The sequence below is a fragment of the Lemur catta genome, chromosome 15, assembly GCF_020740605.2.
Source record: "Lemur catta isolate mLemCat1 chromosome 15, mLemCat1.pri, whole genome shotgun sequence".
NCBI lineage: Eukaryota > Metazoa > Chordata > Mammalia > Primates > Lemuridae > Lemur > Lemur catta.
The window spans coordinates 33,013,157-33,025,446 of NC_059142.1; the positions used below are offsets into that span (position 1 = coordinate 33,013,157).

Here is a 12,290-nt window from a genome sequence, read left to right on the forward strand (position 1 = left end):
GCCACTGGAGGGTTATTGTGGAGAGCCTTGAAAAATGGTCAATGAGTTTAGATATTGCTTTGTAAATAGTTGGTAAATGAGCTTTGTAAAAAGACTCTGCTCATGTCATTCACTGTTCCTTCAAATGTGAGAGACATGAGCAGAGAGATGCTTCAGGCAGAGGAATCTTATTAGTAGGGTAGGTGTGGAGATAGCAACAAGGCACATGGAGATACCAAGTCCAATTATTAGTTGGTTGTAATTGCCTGTTTCAGTGATTATTGAGGACCTGTGTCTAGAGATTGTGTCTAGGCAGTGTCAATGTACTGGGAGGAATGAGTTAGAGCTATAACAGAAGTAGAATCAATGTCTTAACTCTGGATGTTGGGGGTGAGTATATTATCACTTAGCATTAGTTTCAGCTGTGAGTAACAGGCAATTCTAAATAAGATGGAGGTTTATTTCTTGTAAATGTAGGGACTATAGGGATCGTAGATCCTTCTATTTTGTTGCCAGAAATAGGCTTTTGCTTCCTGGTTTAAGATGGCAACTTGAGGTCTAGCCATCATGTGCACATTCCAGCTTGCTGGAAGGGATGAAGAGAAGCATAACATCTCCCTTTAACACTTCTCTTACACACTTCCCTGGCATCTCATTCACTAGAACTTAGTCACATGTCCACACTTAGCTACAAGGGAGATAGGGAAATGTAGTCTTTATTTTGAGAAGTCATGTTCCCACCTAAAAACTAGGACTTCTCTTGTTAAGGAAGAAGGGGGAAATAGATATTGGTGGATTAGTAGCATTGTTTTTGCCATAGGGGCAGAAGACAACTGTGCCCCACGAGGTCCTGGAAAGTAGTGATAGATCTTCTATTTAGTGGGCTGCTGAAAATGTTGGAAGGAACTAGAATTTAAAAAACCCAGTGAGGAATAGAAGTTTGTGTTATCCTCATTGAAGTGGTAGCTAAGATAGATAAAATGAGCACATCTTCCCAGTTAGAACTCTCCAGATAATTCAAGTTCCAAATTTTACTCTGGTCTTGATTATTTATGTAATGGAACACTAGTCTGGCCTGTCTGGACAGCCCGGATATGCTCATAATTCACAGGCTCCACTTAAAAGTATATGACAGCACCCATCATGTAGTGCATGCTCAGCAAATACTGAGTAAATCAGAATCTGAATGAAGGACAAAAAGATGTCAAGCTATGGTATGTGAAAGAATAAATGAATAAAACTTCTCTGGCCTTTTCCTAAGGTTTGCATGTGGCCTTATGTCCCACCATGGCTCATTGATTCCAATTGGTTATTTTGTCCACTTTCCTATGGGCATTGGAGTCTTCCTGGGCTTTGTCCTAGCAAAGAGTACAATATTCCTGCATGAATTCCCTGAGTCAGCTTTGCATCCTGCTTCAAGGCTCATGTTCTGTTTCCAGAGTTTCCTCAGTGACTGTACTTTGGCTCGCAAATGTCGTGATTGTCCTCAGAGACTCCTGAGCTCTCCCTCAGTCCAGTAGAGCTTTTTACTTTCACAAGTTGGCTAAGAATTGAGAGGATGGAGCGTGCATATTATTTCTCTAGTCCATGGTATTTGTGTGTATATATTAAATTTTAACCAGATTCAAGGAAAACTGTGCCACAGCTTCCAGTTTCTTTTTCTGAGCAATTGTTTACTCACTGTACCCCCAGCCCCCAGCACCACCACCACTAACATCAAATAATGAGGATAATGAATGTCATTGACTGAGTTCAAACTATCATCTTACATACATTAACATATTTAGTCCTTTTGACAGTCCTTCAGGTATTTTTGCTCCCAATTTTCAGATAAGAACACTGAAGTATTGGGTTTTTTTATTGTCTTTTTGCTTATTCGTTTGTTTTAACTGAGCATTTAAAGGATGGAATAATTTGTTCAAAGTGACACAATTGGGATTCAACTCCAGGCTGCTGTATAGTTACCATTATTTCACACTGCCTCTCAAAACAGACCAATAAGCTTAAGAGATATATGAGGAGATTTTAGTCTCAGAGATGCTAGTTGTGATGGAAAGTTTTGTATGACATGAGATTAATCCCACAATTGACTGACCCATGGATTTCAGGAATTACCAATAATTCTTTGCACTTGTCGTTCCCTTTTAGTATTCTGAATACAGCACACACATAATCTCCTTATTGCTGTGACTTATGGGAGGCTGGGTGAACCTGAGCATGGGCTTTGAAGTCTTAGGGTCCCTAGTTTCATCCATCTGCTTAAAACTGAATAGACCCTACTTCCAAATTGAGCTACAATATTCATGGATAATACACCAACACCTCATTCTAAGATGATAAATAATAGTAAAAAAGATAAAATATGAAATGCATCCTGACTCTGATAAAATGTTTATCTCATGAATTTGTGACAAAAGAGAATCATTCATTAGACAGAACGGTAACATTTCTTGATTAGTTGTCAGAAATAAAAAAAAAATTTAAATGGATAGCATTATTCTATTATTGGTCTTGAGGATACCCCAATATTTTTTACAGAAATAATCACTTGAATCACTGTGGCAATGCAGATTATTATAACATATTTTACAAAGTTAGCTAACGTACACATTTATGTCACTCGACCCTGATTTTGGCATGCTGTGCTAAAGACAAGTTCTAAAAGAGAAGGAGTAAGGGAAGCTCCATCCTTGAAAAGTTTAACTGCAGCATTGAAACCACTGAAGGGTGAATAGGAAAGCAATCATTGTTAAACTAAGGCCTGGCATATCTATGAAAAGGACTATTATCTGCACATTAAAAATAATGGCAAAACAAGTAATCTTTGGTGAAAGATGCAGAAAACAAAATTATAGCTATACTTTTATAATTAAGGTTAGAGATGATCTCTTTGTCCCTTTTATTTTGCGTTCCACTATTGTTGTTTGAATTACACCATTCTTGAATTCTAAGGAGCAGTTATCATTAAATTTATTTCAAGGAAAACGTGGAGAGTAGTTTCAAAGGTGGATATTCCTACAAAGCTTGTGAATAACATTTGTAAATGGAGCTTTATGTGTGTTTCTCCCTTTGCTGTATTTATTAGACACTAAGCCATTGTACCTATGATACCCGCTGCATTATGGTAGACAAGGCACAGCATTCTTTCCCCTTGAGATAGCTTTAATTTAATTTAGTCAGGGAGACAGGGATAATAGGAAAATATAAATTAAAAATATATGAAAAATTGATGCATCCATGAGGAAACACTGAAGACATGGCAATTAAATTGTGTGCACGGGATCCTAAAACAGAAAAAGGACATTAGGTTAAAAATGTAGGAAATTTGAATAAAATGTGGACTTTAGTTAATAATAATGTATCAACATGGGCTCATTAATTGTGACAAATGTACTGTGCTAACATAGGATGTTAGTAATAGGGAGTCTGAGTATAGAATCTATTATGGAGCTGTCCATACTATAATAATTTTTCTATAAATATAAAACTCTTCCACAACAAAAATTGTGTGTGTGTATACATATATAGAGAGAGAGAGAAAGAAAGAAATGTACAAAAAATGGCACTGTGGACTACTATTTTCTCTCCTGTTTTTTTTCCCTAAATTAAGGACCTCTCCCTCTATTCTCATTTTGGATATTCATCCTCTATTTAATCTCTAAATACCTAGCATTCTGGAGCCTCTTCTGTGTCCCTTTGGGTCTCTTTCTAACATTTTCATATTCTTTTTGGTGACCTCTTCTAGACTCATGGCTTTTAAAATATCATACAAATGTCAAAGCCATAAACATACATTTCCTCTTGACCTCTCCTCACAACACAACTCATTTTATATTCATGAATAGGATGAACATCTCCCCATAAATGCTCATTAGCCATCTCCAACGAAACTCCGACTTACCTCTACGCTCCAGAGCTACTCCTCTGACGGTGTCCCTAGTCATCTCAGTAACTGTCAACATCTAGTCACTCAGGCCAAAAAAGTGAGTTATCCTGGACTTCTGGTCTTCAACTTCCCTCATCCGATTCAGTAGCAAGTCCTATTCACTCTTCCTCTAAAACATACAGTGTTGGATCTTTGCCAACACTACCCTAATTGAAGCCACCATCATCTTCCTCCTGGACTCCTACCTACACCATTGGACCTCATCTTGAACCTCTCTCCCCCTGCATCTGCAAAGGTCACACATAATGGCCACTTCTGTATTTTTTTTGAAAAAGCCAAACTCTCCTTCCTAGCTCCTTAGAGTCTTTGAATCCACCTGAAATACTATCACTGTTGATCTTCATGAGGCCAGATCTTTTTTTTGTTATTAAATCTCTGATTATGTGTCACAATCTCAAAGAACATTCCTGCCACACAATCGAATATGATCTTCCAGTCACTCTATTACTGCATCCTCTTTAGTTATACTACAGAGTACTTTTCTCCATCTAATATTTTTCTTACATTTTAATTCAGTTGTTTCCTTTATTCTGTCTCCACCAGTAGAAAGGAACTTCTTGGAAAAGAGGAACTTTGTTTGAATTCTCAATGCTAACACACTGCCTGACAATCACAGGTACTCAATAAAGGTTTGTTGAGTTAATGAGAGTAGAGAATAAGGAGTAGACACTAATGTTCTGAAATTCAGGGATTTCAGTAGAGTTGGAATGATCAGTAGAGGTTTCTTGAAAGGAGTGGTATTTGGAGGAGATACTTTGAGAATTCAGTAAGACAAGTGAAGAAGAAGTAGATGAAGAGGGAATTCTGGGAGATAAGAGGGTAGAGAGAAGGTGTGGAGAAAGTAATGAACATGTGTACTTGGAGGCAGCAGGTAGAACAAACTGTGTAAAGATTATGAGAAATGAGATCAAAATGTGTGGTCCATCCGAAGTGCAGAAATTCTAGAATACCAGGCTGAGAATCATCCACATTGGGGACTTTGCTCTTGTTGATTTTCAGTTATAGTTACCTCTGAGCTTCTTAACTATGACCCATGCTAGGCTTTTTAGGAGAAAGTAAGGCAGGCTGCCCCACCTCCATTTATTTTTTCTTTTCTTATCTCCCAACAGAAATAGAATTTTGATGTTCGTTTGCTTAGATCTGGTGCAATGAAAAAGGTGATGTTAGGTCATGTCCATCTTCTCTGCTTGGAATAGTCACTGTGTCACCCAGTTATTCACTGTTCTTGATGATCTGAGTGCTCTGTCTAGTTTCTGTGGTCAATGGGAGTGTCGCATAGGGTGGAGAGAGGGAAATGAGTTTCATTCTGTCTCACAGATTCTGGAAAAGTAAAGAATGGCAGAGATGTAAATAGTCTCAGGTATGGCATTTTTCCTCTTTGCTTTTAAATGAAACATATCATGCTAAAGAAAAGTGGGTTTGCTATGGCTTTGATTTCCCCAGGCAGGATGTCACCTCCTGGTGTTCTTCCATCTGTCAAGCGAGTATGGAGCTGTCAACCAACATGAAAACACTTTTGTCCACATTCCCCCTGACCACAAATACAGACGTCACACCCACAAGTCTTTGAACATAGACTAAAACCTCCCAGGGAGTGAGTAGCATGAGCTGGACTGCAAGTTTGTATGATATACAGCTTCACTACAACATTTGCCATGCATTCACTCAGTTTTTACTGGGTACCTATTACGTGTTAAGCTTTCCATAAATAATGAGATTTTAAAGGAAGATACCTTCCCTGACCTCAGGAAAGTTACAGTTCAGTAGGAAAGAATGACGTGGAAATGGACAGTGTAGGGCAATCCCTGAATCTTAAAATGTAGGATCACACAAAATACTGAGAATGCACAGAGAAGGGAAATAGCTAACGGGTGGTGTCAAAGTCACGTACTTGAGGACGGGTGTTACCCTGGGTGCCATGGTGCCATGCAGTGCACTGAGGTGGCCATTAACGTTTTCTCTGACGATCCGTGTTCTTCTCAACATTGCTGCTGCCCATTAGGAGGCAGAATTGGCCAGTAAGAGAAGACAGTGCTGTTCTGAGGATATGATACTTTCCTTGCATCATGCCTCTAAGAAATTTTTTTTGCCTTCCAACATCTGGTGTTTTCCTGGTCAATAGATTCAGTGCCTCCTTCCTTGAGTTACTTCCTCCAGCAAAGCAAAGCAGTTTCAATGTTTCAGGGATTCCGCCATCACATTAAAACCAAGTAACCACAGCAGCGTATGTACTCTAACTGCCTCTCCCATGTATTTGGCTCCGTCTTTGCTAGTCAGAGACCACCCAGCACATGTAGAGTTTGTTTGTTCTTGGAAGCGCATTTTTACAACATGTGTGCTTACAATTTGGTGTGTAAGCTGATGGTGGAGTTTTGTTAAGCAGTCTCCCTGTGTAAGGGGCTCCTCTATTCTTGCTGTACCATTTGCTTAACTCCCCTCAATTGTGTACTCTCAGGTGTTGCTCTTGGGTCTACTTCACACCAGGTCAAGAGACCACTAGAATTTCTACATGGAGGTTTTGCAGTTGTGTTTTCTCTGAACCTAAGTTAGTTCAATTACTTAGATTGGATTAGTAAACTGTCTTGCAACCAATGATAACGATTGACATGTATCCCTGCTCACACAATCCTTAAGAGGTTTTAGTCTATATCCAAAGACTTGTGGGTGAGATGCCTATATTTGTGGTCAGTGGGGATGTGAACATAAGTGTTTTCAAGTTGGTTGACAGGCCCACACTTGCTTGACAGATGGAAAAGCATCCGATTTTATGAACGTGTGGGGAAAATAAAAGGAGGTTTGGGAAATCATTCACATCTCTTGACTGGTTAGGAAAACTCAGCATGGGGTTGTGGGTTTGTTTATATGAGGCTCCTCTAACTTTGGTGGTTTAACCCACAATGGAAATTGAGTGAGGAGGGGGACGTAGTCAATTTTCTGTAGACTCTGGTTACCAACTTCAGAAAATCTGCAAAAGATTCTGTGTTACAATACTTTCTGCTGTGCATATTGGTCAAATATCATGTACATGTAATTAGACACCGTTACGTTTCAAAATTCTAATTTTCTCTTTAAAGCAGCTTGCTTCTGATCATTCAGTAAGAAGCAGAACTAGATAACAAAAATCCTTTCTAGCTCTAAGACAGGAGTCTTAGCTATGGCCTACAGACCAAATCCAGATCTCCATCTGTTTTTGTAAATAAAATTTTATTAACACACAGCGACATTCCTTCATATTGTATATGGCTGTTTTTGAGCTACGATGGCAAAGTTAAGTAGTTGGCTCAGAGACGGTATGGCCTTCAAAGCCTAAAATATTTATTATGTGGCCATTTATAGAAAAAATAATTTGCTGACTCCTGTTCTAATACCCTTATACTTTCATAAGTGTCATCCTTTTTCTCTGCCTATGTTTCCTCATCTGTATAAGAAGCAATTGGAGCAATGAATTTGGTGCCTCTTCCAAAATGCTGAGATTCTGAGTTCTCTAAGTTCTCTAACTGCTGCTATGAGAAAAGGAGAATAAAATCAAAAGATTTTTCCTTGCTATGTCTATCTCCCCATCTGGTCGTGACAGCAGCTTTTATTGTGAACACAATTTTTTTTGATGAGACACCTGGATTTTTCCCAGGGGCTGGTTGCACGTTAAATAAACAAATTCTGATCCATAGGCAAAGAGAAGCGAAAGAAGCTAAGGCTGCTCTCTGTTCACCTGTTTGAGGAATTCTCAATCAGCTCTGCACTCACTTCAGATCAGGTAAACAACAACAAGGTGACAGCTGAGGATCTGGTGGGAGAGGTTAAAATCCGAATCCTGCATTTCTCCAGCTTATCCATCTAAAATAACCCTCTTGTTAGTACTGTAGCAGAACTTTAAGTGGGGAAATGAGGTATCTTTTTAAACGTGCCACCCTGTCTTTCTAAATTGCCAAACAATACGAGGCCAGACTGAGCATCCAAAGGCAATCGAAAATATATTACATACAACACCTTCATTTTCTTCAATTCTAGCCTGCAGCTATCATATTTTGTAATTGATAGACATCAAATGGACTCTACTCAGGCTGATTGATTTTTGCAGGGAGAATTGGGTTCTTCACAATGCATGTCAAAGAAAGCTCACAGGAACTGCAGCTCTCCCTTACAATAGGCTTTATTCAGACGGTCTGATTATCACCTACCTGTTGCTGAAATCTTACATCATTCTACTTCTGAATGGATGGGATAGCTGAAGAAGGAGTGATTGGAGCTGAAAAGAGAGTATAGAGTGTTTTGCAACTTCCTGGGTGGAACCAGAGGCTTTCGTGATAATTTTGCCAGTTGTAACACTCTTACTTACCCAGGGACGACTTCTTCTTCCTTTCAAATGATGTTTCGTAAATTGATGTTTCCATCAGACTGATAGGCCTTCCTTATAGGGTGTGTGTGTGCGTGGTGGGGTGCGTGTATGTATGAGAGAAGGGAGAGAGTATGACTGCATCTAAAAATGTGAAAACCTAGTCATCTTACTCAGGGTTTTATTAGAATTACTTTCCCTTTTTTACTATCTTGATGACAAACATCTTTGCTTTCTCTTTTCCTCACTGCCTTATCCTTGGTAGAAATAACAGTTTTTAAGGATATGATCAAATGACAGGAAAAGTAGAAAATGTTTGAATGTGAGATGGGGTGGCAAATGTACTCAACATGACACTACAATTCAGATATATAGGGAAAGATGTGTCTTTCGTCTAGATAAAACACTATCCTCTGATAAGTGTTCAATGTAATGTTTCACTCTCTCATTTAACACGTATAAGTAGTACTATGAATAAGTCCCATTAGGTCAGCAGTTGTCAACAGGGATGTTACAGATTGTTGGGGAATATTTTGGAAATGGGCAAGGGCAGTTGAGATTGTTACATTAGTAAAATGAACAGGTTGCAATTAGCATCAACAGAAGATAGGCAAAGATGTTGTATGCTCAGCAATATATTACACAGTTCCAAAAAATGATAAATTATCCTATGTCCCAGCAGACATTCAAGTGAGTGAAAAACTGTTTAATTTTTCTCAGCCTACAATCAAACTCCATTTTGCATAGGAACACAAAGCATTTACGAAGTTTTATTATATCGTGTTCTTCAGCAGTCAAGAGAAGGCTTACTTTATTCTGTTCTGAACTTTGCCAAGAGTTGTTTACTGTTTTAGAAAATCACACTGATGAAACCACTGACACTTGTGGATTCTGGAATCTCCAATACAATAAATACAAGGGTATTACTTGTCCCTGTTTCAGCCAAGCAGCCACCTTCTCCATTTTATCTTCTAGTGCATAATGCTCAAGTATTTACATGTTGAAATACATATTATAAATCATCTTCCCTGTATTTCCCCCTTATATTACAATTAAAGCATTATGTTGATTGGTTTTCTTTGTGAAATCATGTATGTAAATTAGCAGTCAACAACCTTTTCCAATAAACCTAGAGGAAATATTTTAGGCTTTGCCAGCTGAATGGCATCTTTTGCAGCTATTCTGCTCTGCTATTGTGAAAAAGCAGCAATAGACACTGTGTGCATAAATGGGCATGGCTCTATTCCAATGAAACTTTATGGACACTGAAATTTAAATACAATATAATTTTCACATGTCACAGGTATTCTTTAATTTTTTTCAACCATTTAGGAATGTAAAACCAGTTTTAGCTCTTGGGCTAAATATACAGTGGGCCTTATTTGGGTAACAAACTAGTTTGCCAAGCTCTGTTCTAGTGTATCACGCTCAAGCATTCACACATCAAAATACATATTATTGTAAATTATAACATATCTTTTATGTCTCCTTTATATTATAGTTGAAACACTTTTGAATTTTTTAAATATCTATAAATGCTATAAAAACTTGTACAACAATTAAGTAAAAGTTTTAATGTAAAATAAAAATTTTTGAGTGCTGAGTGGAACCTTACTTGGAATAACGAAATATATGCAAGAGAATGCAGCTTCCCCAGTGACTAGCCCTGAGAGTAAAGAGAGAAGGTTGTATTTATGGTTTAAGTTGTTCGATGGCAGGCATCAATCCTGACTGAATAATACTTAGTGAGTTTTGATAAAACTCAGAAGTTTGTGATGAGGAAAACTGGTCCTGGCTTATCTCTGATGCAAGGCTGTTAGGTGATGTTTGCAGTTCATTGCTTTTGAGCTCTTAGAAATGTGTATCTTTTCCAGGCTTAAGACATGTTCGTTCCATGTATTTCAGAGATGGGCTGATGTTTAGTGAAATATCAGGGTTGAGATTTTGTTGTTTATAGTAGGTTGTACTGTCCATGAATTTCATGTAATTCTAGTCAAGGTGAGCCTTCCAAAGTGGTAGTTTCACAGAAGGGCCATTAAGTCTGTGTGCCTTAGGTCATATCTGATCTTATAGATTATAAGCCTTTGGATTCCCCTCTCGCTCCTATGATGCCCCTCCAATGAATTGGGGAGGAGAAGAGAATGGATCATGCCAATGCCAAGGCCCAAAGGAAGAATCAAAACCCTTATGAACTCCAGAGAAATGTTCTTAGAGTATACTCACTTGGTGGATTCTGCAGCCACATAACTCTTGATCAGGTTTCTCAACTTGGTCAGGCCCAAAGGCCTCCTGGATGACTGCCAATGTCCTTGGCTTTCCTTGGTGCCACAACTTCCAGGAATTCCAAAATTCATGATTGGATCTTCCTCTTGGCCCCGTGGCTGGACCTAGCCTTTCCTGCCTCTGCTTTGAGGTCATTTCCCACTTGCCTGTCCCAGAGCGGATCGCTGGCTTTCAACCTAGCCACCTTCAAGATCTTCCTCAAGGGCTGTGGAAACACCTGAACTCAATCCACACCATGTAGGAAGCCAGAATACCAGGAAATCATATACATTGATGCATCCATGCCCTAGATTTGTGCTGGGCTGTGAGAAAAGTGTTACCTTCCCAGAGCCTTAAACAGGTTCTTTGTCCCTCTTCTGTTTGTTTCCGAATCCCCCTAACCCCACCATCAGTTTCACAAGGTGTGGGCTTCACTTTTACTTAGCCTATATCATAATTAATTCTCCTTCAACCCCAGAGATACAAGCCTCAGGGGACTTAATGTCATGGGCAGAAGTATCTTCTCTATACTCTGAGAAGACCACTTGGAGATAAGCAACACAATCTGATCTGGAAGCTAGAGGAAGTTAGCAAGTCCTTTCTCTACATAAAACCTTGATTCCAAACCCATTGTTTTGTTACCCATTTTTCGTAACCCAGAAAGATGTGTCTCATGGCTAGGACTTTGAAGACAGAGGCTGAAAAACAAAACAAAAGCAATATGTAAAGAAGGAAATTAAAGTGAAGGATTAGCATTTGCTATATACTTAGCCAAATTACAAATATGGATGAATTTGCCCTATTCCAATGTGATGGAGAACTGAGATATGAATGAAGTTTAATTAATAAAGGAATAAACACAAGTTTGTGTGTCACCTGTACTTTGAGGTATACACGGATGTGTCTAGAATTGCCCCAATTCACCTACTGACTGTCATAAATAGATTATTCTGAGGTCAGACTTCTATGGTATTTCCCAAATCTTAAGTCTTCGACCATTTCTCACTGTGATGTCAAAAGCCCTAACCATGATTACTTATATTTTTGTTTTCATTTTCCTGGGACCTGAGGAAGGCTGGCTGGTTCCCCTTCAGCCTTTCAGCCCAGCTCCTTCAGCAAACTCCCAGCCTCTTCAAATACGATTGTTCCATGCACATACCAAGTTCTTGCTGTGGATGGGATTTGCCTCCTCTCCTCAATTCTAGCGGGGGTGTAAGAGAGAGGGAGATTTTGTGTGTGTGTGTGTGTGTGTAGGGGACAGATGAGGACTTAAATACACAAATACTGTCTCTTACATCAAAACATCTGAGCAGTTTTTATAAAAATCTGTGACAGTAGATTTTTTAATCATTAACAATCATGTTAATGATTTGGAAAAAGAGTTGGGGGGTTGCTGTTTTATTATGACTTTTGGATAGAAAAGGGTTATTTAATGGATATTCACCCTTCTTGTTTTGACAGCCAGACCACAGTGTAGTACTTCTCTACCACTGTCTTATTCTCTCTTCTCCTTTGCTTTTCCTTTAGCTCAACAGAATTCACCAAAAATCCATGAAGGCTGGTGGGCATACAAGGAGGTGGTCCAGGGAAGCTTTGTTCCAGGTAAGTGCACATTTATTCTTGTTACCTACTTTATTTTTTAAAAAGAATTCATATTAAAGCTAATGTTACCAGGATTTTACATTTGCTACATGGCATGGAATGTATTGCAAAAAGGTACTGTTGTCCAACTGATGTGTCAGATGAATACTTTCTCAAGAGAAAGTTTGT

The 12,290-nt window shown here is 38.8% G+C and overlaps 1 protein-coding gene across 1 annotated transcript in view; it reads left to right on the plus strand.

The window, feature by feature from the left end:
* CA10 (carbonic anhydrase 10) overlaps positions 1-12,290 on the plus strand; it is a 470,926-nt gene that overhangs the window by 61,722 nt on the left and 396,914 nt on the right. The window contains exon 2 of the mRNA XM_045569812.1: positions 12,048-12,122. Within this exon, the coding sequence (XP_045425768.1) occupies positions 12,048-12,122 (75 nt within the window). The remainder of the gene's footprint in view (positions 1-12,047; positions 12,123-12,290) is intronic.